Genomic DNA, 20157 nt, shown 5'->3' on the forward strand with positions numbered 1-20157 from the left:
GAAGTTCTTTTCATTTAAAAGGAAAATAAATAAATAAATAGACAAATAAAGCACAAAGTAAGTAACAATATCAGCAAATGAATTATTTTTAAAAACCTTAAAACACACACATTTTCAAAGGATGCAGACTATGTTTTAATGCTAAGGTGTAGCAAACGCATTAGATTTTCCTTAATGTCACTTTGTTCTCTTAGCCACAGCTCTCCAGGGACTGATATTAAGTACCTGTGTAAAGCATTTCTGCAAAACAATTGCCTTACCCTGTGAGTCCGTGGTTGGAGGAGATAACTTCGGATATCCTACAAAGCAAAAGTAATGTGTGTTACACAGTACGTAATTGAGAACATTATGACAAAATATCACTGCATTCTTCTAAAAAATATCCTTTGTTACCAAAAAAGCTACCTACCAAAATTGCTACCAAATAACATCTCCTATGAATACTCAGATTCTCGTTAAACCGGGGCAGTCACAGCAAAGAAGACCAAATTCTTACTACAGGGCATTAAATCCACGGCAAGCACTACAGCAAGAAAAAATTGATTTAGGTTTCCCTAGGGGCAAAGGCTGCTGTAGTTACCAAGGACTTTACATCAGCCCCATTGACCTCATGCTCTGTGCAGCGCTGACACAAGCAACAAAGCTGGCACTGACCAAGTTTCCCCTACTTCTGCAGCCAGCTGGAGGCTGCCAAGCCCAATTTGCAAACCACCTCTGCCCTCACTCCAGACTCTAATAGCTCTAACGGCTGAAAGGCATCTGGTAAAGCTCAGTTTCACCCCCCTAGCGAAGGCCTGGCGTGTCTGTAGGTCTCACAGGGTGATTCACTGCTGGTCTGCTTCCCTCACCTGGTGCTCCAGCGTAGCCTTCAGCAATGGGCATGGTGCTTTGCCCAGCCTGGCCATCAACGCTTCGCAGCCGCCCTCTTCCCGACATCAAGACGGTGCCCGGCGGCCCTGCCTCTCCAGCCTCCAGGATGATCCCGGTTGTTCCAGGCAGGAATGGGGCGACTCCTGATCCCGGCAGAGCCGGCCGTGGAGGAGGTCTGGGCAGAGGAGGCTGGAGGGGAGGCCTGTGCCGTGGGGGTTGAATCCTTGGCCGGGACGGCAGCAGGGATATGCCTGGCTGGGGCTGCAGCGGCGGTCTCGGTGGCACCACCTGCCGTGGTGCTTCTGGTCGCCCTTGGAAAGGTTTGAAGAAAAGGGAAATGCAGAATTATTCACTTAAAACAGTCTGTGAAATCGGCGTATGCATATTCATGGGAAACAAAAACTTCAACATAAAACCGAGACTTTCTGCACCGAGCTGGCTGCACGTTACAGCTACCTCCCACCGATGGCCTCCACCTCCCCTTCATGCTCTCTTCTTCTTCTGCTTTACTCCCTCCTGCCCACAGCTCTTCCCTTCTACACCGTACTCAGACAACACCCAGCACAAGGCAGTCTTGTTCTTATCCAACCCTTTAGCACTATCACCAAAAACAAAAAAATCCACAGGAAAAAAAGAGTAAATGGACACTGACTTGGGGATTTTTTCCCCTCCTTTGAAAAGCAATGAATTTAAAATTCCCAATACTCCCATTACTAATATGTTCTGACAACAAAGGCAGAACCCCAGGATATAATTTAGCTGAAAAGCCCTTATTGTTTAAAGGCAAGAGATCCCATTAAGAGACTTTTCCAGCAGGGCAGCCAACACATACGACATCGGGGTTGAACAGTGCTGACACAGTAACATTTGGGTTATCAGCTGGTACGGTTCTGCATCCTTTACAGGAATTAAAATGTGTTCTTATAAGTGGAGTCCTGGATGAAATTTAAAGATGCTATGTCCTCCTAAGTGTGAAGCTGACTTATGCCATATTTATAACAGGAATTTACAACTGTGTAGATTTCAGCAGAGGCAACGACACAGCTTTTACAATGAATTACCAAAAAGAGTTCCTAAATTCACATTTTAGACAGCAGAGTAAAAAAAATCTAACTATACTGACATTATACATTAGCATTGGTTGTATTCATTGCAGTGTATGTCCAAAGCATGGCTTTAGGCACAGGGATGGGAGTGAAAGTTTCTGGGGAAATGAACAAACATCCCCTTGCAAATTTATCTGATGCAACTTGTCATGCCAAAGGCAATTGCCATGGTCCACAGCAGGAGACCTCTGCCCCAGGCTCTTGGTGGTGAAAACAAAGCACATTATCCCTTATATCAGCCTGGGTAAGCTCACCAGTGGCTAAGGCTAAACCAAATGCCTGTGCTTCACAGCAGCTGGAGAGGCTTGGCCATGGCAGCAGTGGCTGCCCTTCAGAAGAGGGCTTACAACCAGATCCTGCAGGTATGGACCATGACGGTGTTGCTGGCAACCCCTGTGCTGCTCCATCACTACCTGGTGCTTTTTGTCTGTGTTCCCAATGCCACGTGTGATTAAAGGTGACAAACTCTGCATCTGCACTTCACCCCTGCGAATCTTATTTCTTGTTTCCAGTCTCGTAAAAACTCCTCCTAAGCGCTCCGAAGTACTGCGAGGCTATCTGAAGGCATGGTTCCACACCACCTGCGTTCATTTGCTATACGTATGTCCTTTAAAAGAAAGTCTTCAGGAGCTCTGCTGGCTGATTTTAACTGCTGTGAGAATTGAAAGTTATACTGGCAATGCACCACAAGGTTGGACTGAAGCTTACTCGGTAATTCCTTCCACAAGGCAGAGGGAATAAAAGGTGAAATGTTCACTTTGCACAAGTTAGATTGATCTTCATAAAAAAAAATCACAGATTCACACCTTCAACTAAGATCTTCAGACTAACCTCATTCAAAACAGAAACTGGCAAAATATTTTATATTGATATATAAATATAACTATTTGTCATTTCTCTAGTCACTTAAACTGAGCTTTATTGAGCCAACAATTTGGGCTGACACAGGGAAAACGACTATGCTTTTGTGCTTGTTTTTCTAGAGCTTTAAACAATAATCAGCAGCTCAAGTCCTGCATCCTGTGCCAGCAGCTTCCTTGTGTGCAGCACCAATATTCCAGCATTTAGAATTACCCAGCTACATTCCTGTAAATGAAAACTACCTGGCTAAATCTCAACTTAAAGTGCCAGTTATAAGATAATGTGAGGACTAAGAGGGATTGTGGTCTGCCATCTTTGCCAAGCTTTTTAGCATTTTTGACTGAGAAGCACCATACCATGACAAAGTATCAATAAATCATCAGATAGAGATAACGCTGGAGCCATCTTATCTCGATGCTGGATTACCCAACACGTGTTTTCAATTCAGTAAGTGATGAGAAAATGAATCCCCAACAAAGGCTGAGGTGAATTTCGCTGGACCTGCTTAAGCTTTGCTGGGCAGCTGACAAAACAGACATGTTCCTTGTTGTCTATGAAATATCCGGGAAGGCAGTGAGCAGAGCTGAGATGGTTAAACAGCTGAAAATGGTGATGCTGTCCTCGCAGAGGAGGTGTCACTGCTTGGTTTGTTGCCACCAGACCAAGTGACAACTCGGTTACCAGGTCAGACAGCAGCACTGCCTCACTTCTGCTCTCAGATGCCCATCTGCAGCTGAAACTGAAAAGGCTTCCCTTGTACAATTAAAACAAGAATGCTTTCATTCCCAGCTCCCCTTAAAGCATTTTATTTTATTCAGTTTGATTAGCCAGGCAGCGTTAACTTCCATTTTGCTTCACTGAAGAAAGAATAATTTTGCAGGAAGGAGGAAGAGCCGTGACCTGGATGCACAGCTCAAGTGTTTCTTTGCAGTTCGGCTGATTCTAATGAGGTTCTGCCCTGGCCACGTGCTCATCAGACCCCAAAACACACAGTAAGCACATAAAAGAAATTATCAAGTAAAGGAATTAGTGGCTGCACCCACAAGAAGCCACAAAGACATAACCTGTATTTTCTTATTGATATCAAAGGGATTCAGAAATTAAGCACCCTCTTGTAAGGGAGGCTACAGGAACCGACCCCATGAGTCCTTTGTGATATAACACTTGTGGTTTATGCCCCTTTTAGATGTAGCACAGAGCATACATTTAGCTTCTTAGCCCGTAACTTCAGCAGACAATGTTTAGCTGTTACTTTTGAAACCCTGATATAGCGACAATTAGCAGGGGAATTGCAGTTCTGGTTAAATAACCATAACCAGAGCAAACTACAATCCCAGCACACTTCTAACTACCGAAAATCTTCACGAATCTGTACAAAGAGGCAGTAACAAAAAAGAAACAGCTGACTTTAACTTTTAGTTTCACATGATTTGAAGAGCACTTGCATCTGCAGAGAGGCACGGACCGCAATGAGCAGCTCCTCTGCACGAACTCCTCTCTCAGCAGGAGATCTGGGGCAGTGGCCATTTAATTTGGACAAACAGAAGCTGGAAAACATAACCTTGGTGAGTACATTGTATGTGGTTATCTACGTCCTTGGAGCAGAGCACCACCTGTCACCACCCTGTTTAATGCTGACATTAAGTTGCATTATCTTCACCAGAAATCCAAACTAATACAATGCTGTCCTAGCCTCTGGGTTTACATCTGCTGTTGTCTGCAATCCTTCACTAACCTGGTGTCTTAGTTTGGACTCAGGCACTCAAAACCCTAGATCCAAAATATCTTACGAATTTCTTAATAAGACACAGCCACACTCCTGAGTTCAGCCCCAGGCCTGCACCTCTCAGTAAGACTTTATATTGGATTCCTTCTGACATATCCTTGCCTTACCGCCCTCAACAGCTCTATTAGTAACAAGTTGTTCCTGTTATGGTCCTTCTGAAGTCAGATGACATCACTTGAATGCTACGATATGCTGGCAAGTGGTGCAGAAGACACTCGGCACTGATCTATGGCCAGAACTGAAAGTCTTCTTTCAGCTAACGCAGGTACCAGAGAGGCCACTGCAGCCACACCGCCTGCGAACACAAAACCAGCTAAAGCTGTGCCCAGCTCATATAACAGGGCTCCCAAACTGCTTCCCAAAAAGGCTCTTTTGCCAAAATCTTTCTGGAACTCCGACTGTCCAAATTTACCCAGACTGCTGCGATAGACAGCGTTATTTTAATTGGAAACATTTGGGGATCCAGGCATTGCTTCACAAATCCTGCAAAGGCTGGAGGTTGCCGAAAGCAGAGAGGGCCGTCCAAGGTACCTGCGTGTCTGGGCTCCAACAGCAGAGCCTTTCCCCAGGTGCTAAAAACCTGACGGTGGATGGAGAAACAGCTCTGCTCCGAAACTGAATTACGCTATGGAAACCCAGGCACGCTTTAGGCTTTTTAATGCCTTACAATGTTGTAATAGAGGTTGACAAATACAGCCCATGAGGCCGCCCGAACACCTGCGTTAAATAGCAGGAGAAAGATTACTCTGCGTGTCTTAGATCTTTCTCCAGTGTCAGTTCCCAGTGCAAATTTATTTTTGGTGAGGCAGATGAGAAATAGGATAACACAGATACATCATACTGCATTTTAATGGGAACTGGGTTTCTTCTGAGAGACTCTGGGATTAAGGTCTTAACCCCGTTGAATTTAACAGGAGATTTCACTAAAAGAAGTATCTGAGAATTACAGACCTCCTCTGTTCCTCTGCACTTCTTTCTTTAAATTAAGATATATATATATATATTTATTTTATTTAATACAAGAGCTTCTCACCTCAGAATTTCCCCTCTCTTTCCCTTTGAGGAGGGGCAGTGAGCGGCTGTGGTGGAGCTCTGCAGTGTAGCAGGGTAACATCACTGCAACAATACTTTTGTTTTCAAATGGTTCTGCGCTCAAAATAAACACGTCTACAGCAGGCTGTCAAGTCTTTGCCTCAGACTGAGAGGGGTATCCTTCCCCACAGGAATTAGTTTTGGATCCTCCATCAGTTACAACTTTTCCACTCAAGCGAGTGCTCTCTCAGTCAGGCACCAGATCTCCCCCACCCACCACCAGCTCCAGCAGCCCACAGGGCTTCCCCTCAGCACCTCTTCTTCAGATTTGGGGCCAGCCACAGAAACTGGCCTCTTCCCCACTGCTCTCTCACCAACTGAACGCATTCTGTCCTTTGAAAGCACAGCCTCACCCACTGCATCCAGGAATCAATACTCCAGCTGGGCTGGCCAGCCCCGAACACCCCATCTCCAACAGACCTTTCACAGGCCTATCTCCACGTCAGTACTGGTGTCAGTATCTGTACTTCCCCTGAATTATCCTTCTCTAAAATGAATAAAATGTCAAAGAAAAACAAACAAACAAACAAACAAACAAAAAAGTCCAGAAAAGTTTTTTCTGACAAAGTGTGCCTATCTCAGTTTTGACACAATAATTTGTGCTGTGTCAAATTTATCTCATGTGTGCACAGAACTAAAACCAGAAGCATCTCCTGAGCTTCACAGCCAACTGAAAAGTGCAATTTCAAAATAGCCTACACTTCCTATGTTTTTTCCTCACAGGAACAGGAACAGGAAACCAGCTTCCTTCTGTACACTGACTCTTTCAAAAGAAAACAACTAATTGCTGAAATTTTGGGGAAAAACTGCAGAGGGACTGACTGGCATTTGGCAAGCCCTCTAAACCATTATGGCAGGGTTCACCGACACACAGAGGTTACCATTTCATAGCATTTTGAGCCAAAGGGGTTGTGTTTCTGCTTCTCAACCACTCACGCAAACTTTAAACTCACTGTGAAGTTAGATTTGAGCCAACAGGTTGGATGGCTAACAGAAGTGGCTGAGGTGTGAAAGCATTGCCAGCTGTGGTGTGAATGTATTGCCAACTTGCCACCTAAGTTGTGGGAACACAAACTTCTGGCAGGGCTATGAAACAAAAAGTGTTAAATTACCACACCAAGATATGCCAGAGCTTGTTTGTGAAAGTCCTAAATCAAAGAGTCAGTGCTGAATTATAATCATTAACTCACACTATGAACAAAACTTACAGAGAATCTTTCTTATCATAAATTTGAATTCCTTTGTCTTCGGTTTTCTCAATTTACTTTTCAATTCCCCTCGAGGAATCAGCTGGAAGGATTCTCACACATAATCTCATACACACAAGAAAAAGTTGAATAAAATAACTGGAATAATACCTACAGATAAATATTAATTAAAACTTGCTTTAAAGTCACTATCTAAAATATTAGTTTTACTACTATCTTTATTCTGGCTCAAAGTGAGCATGAAAGCATAAAAGACTTTTTTTTTTTTAAGAATGCTTTTAAAAGCAAAGTCCTCTATGGTGTCTTAGAGGAAAGCCAAAATTATAGTCATTGTAAAAACAAAGCAGAAACTGTGTAATATTAAATTTTTCCTCCCTTGTTTAGTTCCTCTATAAGTGATTCAGGAAAGAAAGCCTTTTGAAAAACAAATAAAAAAGCATTAAAAATGCATGAAACTTACTTGTGTCAGACTGAGATTTCAGCATGCCTTCCATGTCTGTGGTGATTTTAGAGACTTGACTATAAAACTGCTGGACAGAATTTTTGAGGCCAGAAATATCTTTGGAATGAGATGATATAGTTCCATTCATTTCACGTATGCAGTTCCACAAGCTGCTCACGTGCTTATTCAGACCTTCTTTTATCTTCTGCAAGCTACCCGAGACAGAGTCCAGCTTGCCGCAAACTTTTTCAACATTCGCGACTCGGCTCTCAACATCTGAAACACCATCCTGGACACCTTGGGTCTTTTCTTTACACTTGTTGAGATCAGTCAGGACATGGTCATTTAATTGTTCTAGTCTCTCTTTCACTTCACTGCAGCAGTTATCACTAGGGTGAATGGTTTGATTTGCAAATGTCCTCTGCATTTGATCAATTTTTCGGTAGACACCTCGTTGTGTTTTTCTACAGGTAGAATTGACACCCAGAAGTTGCTCCCTGCAACTATTCAAGCCATCTTGGAGATTTTTCATATCTTTATCCATGACATTTAGACTATACCGGAATACACGCAAATCTCTCTGCATTTTCTGGTTGTCACGTTGGTTATCCTTAATTAAGTTAAGTTTCTCATTAAGAGAGCTATTTAAAGACTGCAGAAGAACAGAGTTGTTCTCTGTTTTCAAAAGCAAGTGATTGTATTTGTTATTACAATTTTCTAGCTCTTTCTGAAGGTCCTCTGTCCCTTGTGGTGCTGACAGACATTTCTGGCCACAGAGGTGTTCGAGGGACAGTAATTTGTTCTTGACAAGATTTATCTCCGTTGTAAACTGCTCGTTTGCAAATCCAGTGTCACTAGGCATAATAGGCCCAGGATTAATAAACATTCCATCCGGGTCTGTGGTATTAGCAATCTCTAAAATAGTGCCACCTAGCCTATCTTCTAGTGACCGGAGCTTTTGGTCAAACAAGTCTCTCAGCTCATCTACCTCAGCAGCTATAGCACCTCGGAGAGTTTCCTCGACGTAAAAGCAATGTTCTTCAGCATTTCGTTCTGTAATGTTCATCCTTGCATCTAGCTCCTCCAGCCTCTCACCAAACATGTCTTCCAAATCCGGAGTTGACAACCGACTGATTTCATTGTCTATTCTGACATTCAGAATCCTGTGTGCTTCCACAACTCTGTCAAGCTTCTTGTCTAGATCTTTTATCTGCTGGTCAAAGTCATTTCTCTCACCCTCCTTGCAACAACTGGACTGGTTTGATGGAATCTGAGTTCGGAGAGTATTTATTTCTTTCCTCAAATCATTCTCTTTTCCTCTTATAACATCAATTATACCTAAACAGTTATTGTCATTGTCATCACACTGCTGCTGGATATCCTGTAGTTTGTATTCACAAGAGTTCTTCAGATCTGCCATTTTCTTTTCAAATCCTTCCAGTATTTCCTGTCTGAGGGACTCAAATTTTGAGTCTATGTATTCCTGATACACATTGCCACTAGGCATTGTTAACGTAGGTCCCTGTGCTGCCTCCTGCAGTTGTTTTAGTTGTCCTTCATAGCCTTTTACTTTTCCATTCAGTTCCTCCAGTTGGTCATTCCTGATCTTCAATGCTTCTTTGACCTCGGCTAGCTCAGACTTTATATCTTCCATTTCAAAATCAAGAAAAGGGTCTTTCTGATCTTTATTGCTGAGGAGTCCAGGTAGATGGATAGTGTCTGTTTCACCACCGACTGCACTGTCAGGCTCTGGGCGGTCATAAAGGTTGTTCAGCCAAGTGACCAACATCTTACTTGCATCTTCTTGGACAGTCAGCTTTAGGTTTTCATTCACACCTGCCAAGGAGGACTGAAGTTCAAGCACTGATCGTGTAAGTCTAAACAATTCTTCCTCAAGAAACTGCATTTTCTTCTCATATGGCGGAGGTTCTGGCGCTTCTGTTGGTTCTGCATCTGTTTCAAAGAAATAATAGACTAAGTCTGGAAATCAGCATTCTTAAGGGTATCCGTTTTGGTCAACAGAGGCCAATTTTACTTTTGCTGAAATCCAAAAAATACTTCAAAATGCGTAATGCTTGTTCCCTTTTCTATTCTTGCTTTCAGTAGTTTATGATTAAAAAACCTTATCAAATAATTCCAAACTAAACATTTTAGAACATTGACCAATTCTTGCTCAAACAGCTGTACAGAAAAGACATTGACCACACAAGCAGCAGAATTCCTGCCACTGGAAGCTGGACAAGCATAGCTGATCCTGCCTAAGGGGACAGATAAGTGGAATCCCTAAGATCCCTCCAGTCTTAGTTCCTAGGATTCTCAGCAACAAGGCACTAGCAAGTCAAGACACTGAGTGTGATCCCAAATAATGATTTAATATAATGCAAACCTTCAGCTAGATCACCAATTGTTTTAACAACCATTTAAATATCATTTTAATGTGTAGATCTGTATGACCATATTTATTTACATATTCCTATGTATCTTTGCCATTATGCACTGAGGGATAAACTCTATAAAGACATCGTGTATAAACCCTACTGTGATGTTGCATTACATCCTTTAGGCAATTCATAATTCAAGGACCTTTGTGCAGTTAAGGCATGCTATCACAGGCACAAGTAAAAGTAAAATGAAGTTAAGAAGCGGAAGTGAAGAAGAAAATATACTTTATAGAAAATACATACACAAGTTGTTAGCATCAGAAAAACTCTTTCAGATGACAAGTAAACAGCTAACAATAAGAAAATTTCCCTGTCAAATTGTGACTCTATTGTAATGGAGTGTTGTTAACAGTTAAATCTTCAGACAAAAGAATTTTAGCACTGATTCCAAGCTACGAATGCTAGATATACTTTGGAAAGCAACACTGAGATTGAGTTTGAAGGACATGCAGTTATAATTGTTCTTAGTTTTAAAACGGATTTCAGCTAAAAGACAGTACAAAGAAGGTAGGAAATCATAAAGTATTCAAGACAGGCAGAATGGCTGCTTCCTTTAGTAATGAAAAAGTATGAACACACACAGTGTAGCTATTACATACACACTGGTCTATTTTTGCTTTGAAACATAGGTTTTTTAGGGAGTTTTGTCAGAGCAAAAAGAAAATCTCTAGATATAAGCAGCATGCCAGTTAATAAAGAGATTATCATGTTTTATTGTCAGTTTGTTGAAGAAATAGTTTAGGCGGGCTAACAAAATATTTAAGCGCTTTATTTTTAAAGCATGTATATAATGTATAGGAGTAGTTTAAAACTATGTATTTAGTCCCACTTGATTCCACTACACAAAAACACCAGTGGAAATCTGACTAAGTGAACAGCTAGTATGACATTAATCTCTGATGCTGCTGTGAAGAAGTCCTTCAAAAACAAGCATCTGTTTACCATTTCTTATTGATGGAGGAAAGGCATAATCCTGCAGCAACAGCACTTTCAGAAGGCAGTATCTAATACAACATTATTCATTCTTTATAGTATTTTTTTTTTTTTTTAGCATTTGAGGCTTATCATTCCCTTAACCTTAGTATTAAGGCAGGTAATCTAATATTAATCTGTAAAACCTGCTCAGGTCCTTGAACAAACAACACACTGTGAAATGCTAAGAAGCACCGTCTATCATTAAAACTAGTACCTGTTCTTTGTTCATTTTAATAATAGTTTCTCTCAAATATATCCTTTTTTTTTTTTTTTTTTTTTTTTTTTTTTTTTTCCTGAACATTGAAGAAACCACCAAAAAAAAAAATCTCCGTTTTTACAAAAAACGACCTTAAGACAAAGATTTTCCTGAACCATGAGAAGACAGATGGCATTTATGGCCAGTGTTTCACACACACCCCTTCATTATTCTTCAGGAAATTCTCTGTATCAAGACTGTTATTGCCTGGCTATTATTTTCCCACCACACAGTGTCTTCCATATGGATTTTGTACCTGCCAGTAGTTGAGTTTAATAGAAACCATAACGGTTATTATACGTAAAAGGACAAAGCAAGAAACCAGACGTGATCATGCATACCAAAACTCAAACAAAAAGTTACCCAAGCCTTTCTTCACAACAGCTTTCACCGGTGCTGTGGGACGACGAGCTGCCTTTGGCTGTTCTGCTGGCCCTTCTCTGCAGTCTTCACCTTTATATCCAGGACAACATCTCCATTCTAGCTCTGTTACTGTCTTGTATGCAACTGTATACCGAGGTCTGAAACTCGTTCGGTATCTGCCAAAACAGAAAGTATTGTAAACGATCTGTAACATCAGCTTTTACTTAGACTAAGCCTAAAACTAAAACTGTTTTTCTTTTAAGTGAGATTCAATTAACTTCAGACATGCTTTATTTTTTTCCTCCAAACATTAATTAAACAAACTTTTTTGTTGAGGTCTAAAAGTTACATGCACTTAGCTCAGTCGTGTCAGGAAGAGCAAACATGGCCCAGGCATGAAGGACTTTCTTCTATGAGCTGAGGGACACTGCTCTGGGGGAAGTGAAGGTTCATTTCGTCAGGCATTGCTGAGAGTAACAGTGACTGCCAGTGTATCACTATGAATTCAAAACCTTTCTCCTCTAACTACTTTTCATCACAAATCCACCCACAGGGCTCCTCCAGCAGCAATTCTTCACAGCATCAGAACTGCTTCTGCCTGCTTTGTCCCACTTGTTCCAATATCATTGTCCCTTAAAACACTCCCCAGAATCTGTATGCACAGAGCAGTCAAAGCCAGGAAGGCTGTTCCAGGAAAAGACAGGATGCTGACAGCATGAGTCAGATAAGGACATGAAAGAAGGGGTCAGATGAAAGGCTAAGACCAATGAGGGAATCGACTCTTTCCTACTTCGCTGTCCCTGTTAAGCTCAAGAGTTCTTGAGGACAAACCTATGCACCTTATGTACACACAGACTTAAGGTTCCCTGATTAATCACTCAAAAAGTTAATAAATGGCAACCTGATTCTGAATGTGCAACTGTCTTCAACCAAGACTTTTTCCACAATTTTTTTAACTGCATATATCATAAGTTCATCTACAGTCATATCCTAAGGGATCCCCCCATAGGATATTCAGAGGCTGTTTTATTTTATAAAAACTGTTACCAGTTTAAGGTATAGCTCATGTAGGGTGGAGAGATGAGGAAATGAAATAAAACAGGAATTTGTCACCTAAGTTCTGTAAAGTGGTATGCTTGGAACACAAACTTCAATATGAATGAACATCTTACCCCGATTCCTCATGAGAATTTCTTTCTGTGAATAAAATTATCATGACACCACCCTCTCTGTTGCACGTTCAGGTCTTTTTTCATAGAGTATTTCACATTAGAACAACACTTTGCATCCTTTACTCGCTTCACAACTGAAGTGCCCCTAAAGTAGTAATACTGGCAGAAAAAATTGGGAACAAATGCAATGGACTTAACAATAGCTCTACAACACATCTCATTCATTCAGAGGGTATTTTGGGACAGGGAGAAGGCAGTATGTAACGAGCACCCAATGCTATCACAAAAAATCAACTCCACGTCTCGTTAAATGTTTACTTGTATTAATACACAAAATCTCCTTTTGTTTAAAAATAATCAGTGATCTGCTACCAGATGGAAAGAATTAAATCTTACAGCAACTGTGAAACAGTTTCTATTGAAAGTCACCGAGTTTAACTGTTAATCTCCAAGGCTTGTGTGCAAATAACTGCAGAAATAATTCTGCATTTTTCATGCATCTCCCACTCCACTGACATAATTCTAGGATGTCCTACATCCGACAGCCATTTGCCGTCTGTGTTTTGATAAACTGCTTAGAAAACTCGGGGCGGGGGGCTTCAAAGTGTTAACCACTAAGTAGGAATTTGTTTCTTTTCCAAACATATCTTTCCGAGTTCTGTAACAATATATTCCACTTTTGGCACTGAGGAAATACTCAATGTTCTTTTTTGCGTTACTACTCTATGTACAACCTCTCATTTAAGGGAAAAAAGTTATTTTGACTAGAGACAGTGTCATACTTTTCCAAGCCATTTTGGGGCTAAACAGTAGGTTATTCTAACAAGCCTCTCCGGATTCTCTTTTCCCGTGAATCTTCAGAGAAAGGCAAGGGCGGGACTAGCCTGTAAATCTGTCCATCAGCCACTCCCAGCTGAATGGTTTGCTCTGGTTATCAGGTTTTCAGATTCTGCCTCGATGAACATTAACTCAGAGGGGTTTCCGATCCTTTTTAACCTTCACTATAGCACACAGTGAAACTGCTGTGGGCTGCGCTCAAGCTCATAATTTCTTTTACTGTGTTCACAAAAACATCTGCTGAATCCTGTTTACAAATGTAAAGAGCAGCCATCCCAAGGTCAAGTGCTTCAAAATTAAGCGAGTGCAACGTAGAGGGCACCATTGGAAAGGACAACATCCTGACCACCCAGGAACTTCCTTTTCCTTCTCCCTTATCTGAACATTAAACCACATCTCATGTAGGTAATTTGGGTAGGATCCCCTTCCTTTGAACTAGCTGCTAGAGGCAGAGGAGTGACAGGATTAGCTAAATGTTTTAGTGGTTTGAAGTGGTTTAAGAGTCATTACCATCTCTCTCACAAACACCACATTACTGAAGTACAAACTTTGAACTTCCAGATCCATTTTCATATGCTGGAAATGGCAGTACAGACTTTTCTCTGATTGCCATAAAGCACTTGACTGCTCTCAGCTTTGTGTGTGTTCCTCTCTATACTGTCAGGGACAAACTCCTCCCTGAAAATCAAAGTATTTTGACTATCTTCAGATCACTAAGTTATATTTCTCTTTTTTTTTTTTTTTCAGTAAAAAAAAAAAAAAAAAAAAAAAAAGTAGCTAAAAGCAATTTTATAAAAGGGAATAAGAACAATGTTTATGCAAAACATGCATTTGTTTACTCAAATAAATTATAAAATGAGGATTTTCCTTGTACCGTTTCTGCCATTTCTCTCATATCTTAGATGAGTTTCTCTTTCCATACTTCCTCTATAGTCATGTTCATCAATATAGACAGCTTCAGACTTACTTTAGTATGATTTATTACAAAAATTATTTGAAATGCAGAAGAATCCTCCTGCCTTAAATTAAAGAACAAAAACACCGTGTAAGTCTTAGCAGTCTATTCCTTACAAATTCTCATAACTGTCTTAGAGCTCAAGCAAATACACAAATTGGATCTGTTTTGATTTCAACTATGACCTGTCAAGTGCTGACTAACCTGAATCTTAAACCACAATTCTCCTAGGGCAAAAAGTGTGCTAGAATGAAAATGCTTCAAAATCTGGACACGCCACAGCTTTCACATTTTACAACCTAAACTGCCGTACCAAGACAGTAATGCTCATGTGGAGCTCAGAAATTAAACAGTGATTTTCTTAGCAAGAGCTACTGCTTCTCTATGTTGCCAGTCCAGTTCATTTCATCACACAGCCAGTGCCATCGACTGCAGCAAGACTAGTCATGTTGAGGCAGGGAAACGGGAACTTACCCTAAAACTTTTCTAATTGGAATTCGGTCATATACAAGTTTCTTAAAATCATAGCTTAATTGCTACAGCTTCACTCCTTCGTGCAGACTTGTGGAAGTTGCCCATGCAAGGAATGTGTCGCCATTCCAGGACTATCCAGATGCACTGATGAATGAATGACCTTCACCAACAAGCGGCCAGCCTAAGCATGATTCCCAGTCATGTAAGTTTTTTATAGCCAGAACTTTGCTTGCACAGTGGGTTTCAGTGGAGGAGCTGCAGACTTCCAGGGTTTTGGCAGGCTGCAACAGCACTGAACACAATTATATTCTTGGTTATGGTTCTGACAAAACTAAGGAAAACGTACCTTTCTGCTAGGGAGCACAGCCAGAAAATTATTTCTGATTCTACACAGTTTAATGATGTAGGCTTGGGAGCTAGTAGAATACAAAAATCAGATGTCTCTGTTTATATTTGCAGTATTTGGAATTAAGCTGCTCACACATTAGAGCATACACAATGTACTCAGTGTGGCAGGAGAGACAAAATGTCATTATAACGTTGCTTCTCTATGCAGCTGGGTCGTGTTAAACAGTTAGAACACAACATGCCTGAGTTTCTCATATTTTGTCTTGTAGTTGTGAATCTCTGCAGTTACCTAATGAGGCAATTTAGTCAAATTCAGGAAAGTTTCATAAGTCTCTTAAAGAATTGCGGCTCCACTTTAATGCCTGTGTATGTTGGAACATAATTAAAAACATAATAATCATAATAATTTATTAAATCATCCCCCCATGACCTTGGATTTCTGCTATTCAAGTGTTAATAATCATAATTATTTTTTACAACTGTCTCACAGACTGAAAAATTTTTCTTTTCTTATATGACTAAAACTTGCATCATCAGCATTTATTGTGCCTTGTCACCTAATCTTCACGAGGACTTCCAGCTAAAGGAGATGGCCACATCCTCTCGGAGAATTGAGCTAAAATAATATTAATGAGGTCATTCTTTTAGACAGCAGGAACAAAGAGGGCCTTCAACAGTCTCTAATCTTCCCTTGCAAGAGAGAAAATAAGAACAGCTGGTATTTACATTACTGGTAACAGCAGACATGGAGAAGGTTAACATCCTCAACAACTTTTTTGCCTCAGCCTTCACAGCAAGTCAGGCTTTACCACATCTCTTGAATCCCTGAACTTCTAAGCAGGGGCCAGGGGAGCAAGGTCCTTCCCACTGTAAGTGGAGAACAGGTTTGAGACCACCTGATGACACTGAACAAGTACAAGTCTATGGGGCCTGATGCCATACATACCAGGGGCCTGAGGGAAATGGCTGAGGGAGTTGCCAAGCCTCCCCCCATCATATCTGAAAAATCCTTACAGTCAGGCCATGTGGTGACTGGAAACAAGCAAACATCACTCGCATTTTTAGAAAGGGTAGGAAGGAGGACCTAGGGAACTATAGACCAGTGAGCCTCACCTCTGTGCTTGGGAAGATCATGGAAAAAATCCTGAAAGCAATGTCAAGGCACATGAAGGAGAAGGAGGTGATCTGAGACAGCCAGCATAGCTGCACCAAGGGCAAATCATGCCTGACCAGTCTGGTGACAAGTGGTGTCCCTTAGGGGCCTGTTCTGGGACTGGTGCTTTGTCATTTTATCAGTGACATAGACAGTGGATCAAGTGCACCCTCAGCAAGTTTGCAAATGACACCAAGCTGAGTGGTGCAGTTGATATAGCAGAAGGAAGGGATGCCATCCATAGGGACCTGGACAAGCTGGAGAAGTGGGCCCACATGAACCTAATGAGGTTCAACAAGTCCAAGTGCAAGGTGCTGTACCTGGGTTGGGACAATCCCAGACATGAGCACAGACTGGGAGAAGAACTCACTGAGAGCAGCCCTGCAGAGAAGGACTTGGGGGCTCTGGTAGATGAAAGGCTCAACAAGAGCCAGCAGTGTGTGCTTGCAGCCCAGAAGGCCAACTGTGTCCTGGGCTGCATCACCAGAAGAGTGGCCAGCAGGGCAAGGGAGGTGATTGTGCCCCTGCCCCTCTGCTCTGCCCTTGTGAGGGCCCTCCTGGAGTGCTGTGTCCAGGTCTGGGGCACCCAGCACAAGAAGGATATGGGGCTGTTAGAGCGGGTCCAGAGGAGGGCCACAAAGGTGGTCAGAGGGCTGGAGATCCTCTCCTATGAAGAAAGGCTGAGAGAGATGGGGATGTTCAGCCTGGAGAAGAGAAAGCTCTGGGGAGACCTCATTGTGGCCTTTCAGTACTTAAAGTGGGCTTATAACAAAGATGGAAAATGACTTTTTACTAGGGCAGATAATGGTAGGACAAGCGGAATGGTTTTGAACTAAAAGATTTAGATTAGAGGTTAGGAGGAAAATTTTCACCCAGAGGTTGGTGAGGCACCTACTGCCTTCACCATGAATTCAATATGATCAAATGATACAACACGTTCAGAACAGCAACGCAAATTTATATTTTTAATATCTAAAAACTTCACAGTTGAAATAAAGTTGTACAGTGTGGCAATAACATTAAAAGATTCTTCCTCTCTGAGAGAAAAGTATTTTCTTTGGAAAGCGTTTAATTAAAAATACATGTTTGCTGCAAATGCTAGACATTTTGACTACGGAACGAGCTCTAATTTTCTCATGGTGCTAAACCACAGAAGGAAGCAGTTAGCACTGATATTTGGAATGTCACCTAATAGCGATAAAACAAATCAGAAACATTTGGATGAAATCGGTGGGAAAACATATGGCTCCGTTCTGTAACTAGATATTAACATTCGACCTTTGGGGAAATGCAAGGAGATAACTGCCACCACATCCTCATTGTGAGCGAGGGACTGCAGAATCAGCATATGTTTCTACATAAGCAGTGTGTAAAATGTTTATTCTGAGCACAAAACTTCAAGGTCAGTCCAAAATTCTGTAGTCATTGGAACAGGTCCCATAACTTCTGCAGTCTGCAAATCGTGATCCTATTGGATATAAGATAACTAATCTTCATTGTTTAATGCCTTTATTGAATGTAGATCTGCTCTTTCTAAATGATATAGCATGCTCTGGCATGTCCCAGTCATCCAAATCTCCAATGGGAGTGCTGGAGTAGTACACACACACAAAAAAAAGCAAACACCAACTATGACATACAACTGCAATCATATCTGACCAAGGTTTTTTATTTATTTTTTTAATTATTTTTGCAGGCTGAAAAGGCTTCTGCTGAATATATACCTAAACTGGCCATTCTTCCCACACAGTTACTAAGCTAGTACCAGTTAATCCCACATTTCTAATTTCCCGAGAGCCTTGGCCTATTTGTAGCCCCTACAAAAGCTGGTAGAAATCCTAGTTCCAGTGAAATCAGGGAGACTTGATTTCTGACAGAAATCAGATAGTCATTGACTGCAACAGTGAGATTCAGCACATCTGAATTTCAGGTGCCCATAATGTGGGTATCGATGGGCATCAGCTCTATGTATTTCCCTTAAGCCAACAGAACAGCTAGTAGAGTCTAAATAGGATTTCATCTCATCCTAAATCCTTATTTACATCTGATTACTTAAGCACTGTGTTGGACACTACTGACCTGCATTTGAGTCACTACTACTGCAGATGTCTAAGCTCCTGTGCTCACATGCACATCCCTGTATGGTCGACAAGTGAAGTTAGGCTGAGCTGAATCCCATCTCTGGATTTTGTTCATGTATAACCTTGCTACTGCAGAGGCACACTGGCAGCTCTCTGCTGTTCTAGGCCACAAGTGAGCTTAATTTAAGAAAAAAAAATATGTCTTTAATAGGAGTTTACCCTAAGGCACTTATGACAACCAGTGAAAAGATGTGTTGACAGGAACAGATGAGAATCACAGAACGGTTTGAGTTAGAAGGGACCTTAAAGCTCATCTAGTTCCACCCTCCCTGTCATGGGCAGGGACACCTCCACTAGACCAGGTTGCCCAAAGCCCCATCCAGCCTCTGAGTGAAGAATTTCTTCCTTACAGCTAATCCAAATATACCCTATTTAGTTTAAAATTATTTCTTCTTGTCCTATCACTACATTCCCTGACAAAGACTCCCTCCCCAGCTTTCCTGTAGGCCCTCTTTAGTTACTGGAAGGCCTCTATATGGTTTCCCCAGAACCTCTTCTTCTCCAGGCTGAACAACTCCAACTCTCTCAGCCACTCTTCATAGAAGAGGTGCTCCACCCCTTGGATCATCCTCATGGCCCTCCTCTGGGCTTACTCCAACAGATCCACATCCTTCTTATGCTGAGGACCTCAGAGCTGAACGCAGCACTCCAGGTGGGGATCTCAAGAGAGCAGAGCAGAGGGGGAGAATCACCTCCCTCGCTCTGCTGGCCACGCTGCTTTTGATGCAGCCCAGGATACGGTTGGCTTTCTGGGCTACGAGTGCACACTGCTGCCTCATGTTGAGATTCTCATCAACCACCACCCCCAGGTCCTTCTCAGGGCTGCTCTCCATCCATTCTCCACCCAGCCTGTATTTGTGCCTGGGACTGCCCTGGCGCAAATGCAAGACCTTGCACTTGGCCTTGTTGAATCTCATGAGGTTTGCACAGGCCCACCTCTCCAGCCTGTCCAGCTGTGTGTCGACTGCACCACAGAGCTTGCTGAGGGTGCACTTAATGCAACTGTCCACATCACCAACAAAGATATTAAATAGTGCCAGTCCCGATAATGACCCTGAGGAACACTTCATCACTGGTCATTGAGCCACTGACAGCAACTCTTTCAGTACAACCATCCACCCAATTCCTTACCCACCAAGTGGTTCATCCATCAAATCCACATCTCTCCAATTTAGAGACAAGGATGTTGTGCAGCACAGCATCAAATGCTCTGCACAAGTCCAGGTAGATGACGTCAGTCACTCCTCCCTTATCCACCAACACCGTAACCCCATTGTAGAAAGCCACCACATCCATCAGGCATGATTTTCCCTCAGTGAAGCTTTATTGGCTGCCACCAATCACCTCCTTATTTTCCATGTGCCCTAGCTGTACTAAAAATCTATTTAAAAGGAATTCCAGTGAACCTAGAAATATTTACTGATTTTGACTTGGCATTGGAGACACAAAGTCGCCTCTTACAGACTTATGAAATTCTCATCTTTGCACTGGCCCTCTTCCTTTAGCTGGCAGTTTTACTTTCCAAAATTTGTATAAAGAAGACGGTACATGTATTTGCAGGAGTTGATGTCTGGGGTCTTATCCTCCAAAAACCTGCCACGGACAATACCCACCATCCCAATATCTAGCCCAGTCGTAGCTATCTCAACTGAAGTTCCCTAAAAGGTCATGGTCAGA

General features: G+C 41.9%; 1 protein-coding gene across 2 annotated transcripts in view; it reads right to left on the minus strand.

Annotated features, from left to right (window-relative positions):
- The window catches only part of EMILIN2 (elastin microfibril interfacer 2), a 44568-nt gene that overhangs the window by 16475 nt on the left and 7936 nt on the right, over positions 1-20157 (minus strand). For both annotated transcript variants that reach the window (XM_082755006.1, XM_082755005.1), the window contains exons 3-6: positions 11401-11576; positions 7384-9318; positions 849-1181; positions 261-299 (exon numbers count right to left, since the gene is read on the minus strand). In XM_082755006.1, coding sequence (XP_082611132.1) covers positions 261-299; positions 849-1181; positions 7384-9318; positions 11401-11576 — 2483 coding nt within the window. The remainder of the gene's footprint in view (positions 1-260; positions 300-848; positions 1182-7383; positions 9319-11400; positions 11577-20157) is intronic.

This window comes from Aythya marila (assembly GCF_965140915.1).
Source record: "Aythya marila genome assembly, chromosome: 2".
NCBI lineage: Eukaryota > Metazoa > Chordata > Aves > Anseriformes > Anatidae > Aythya > Aythya marila.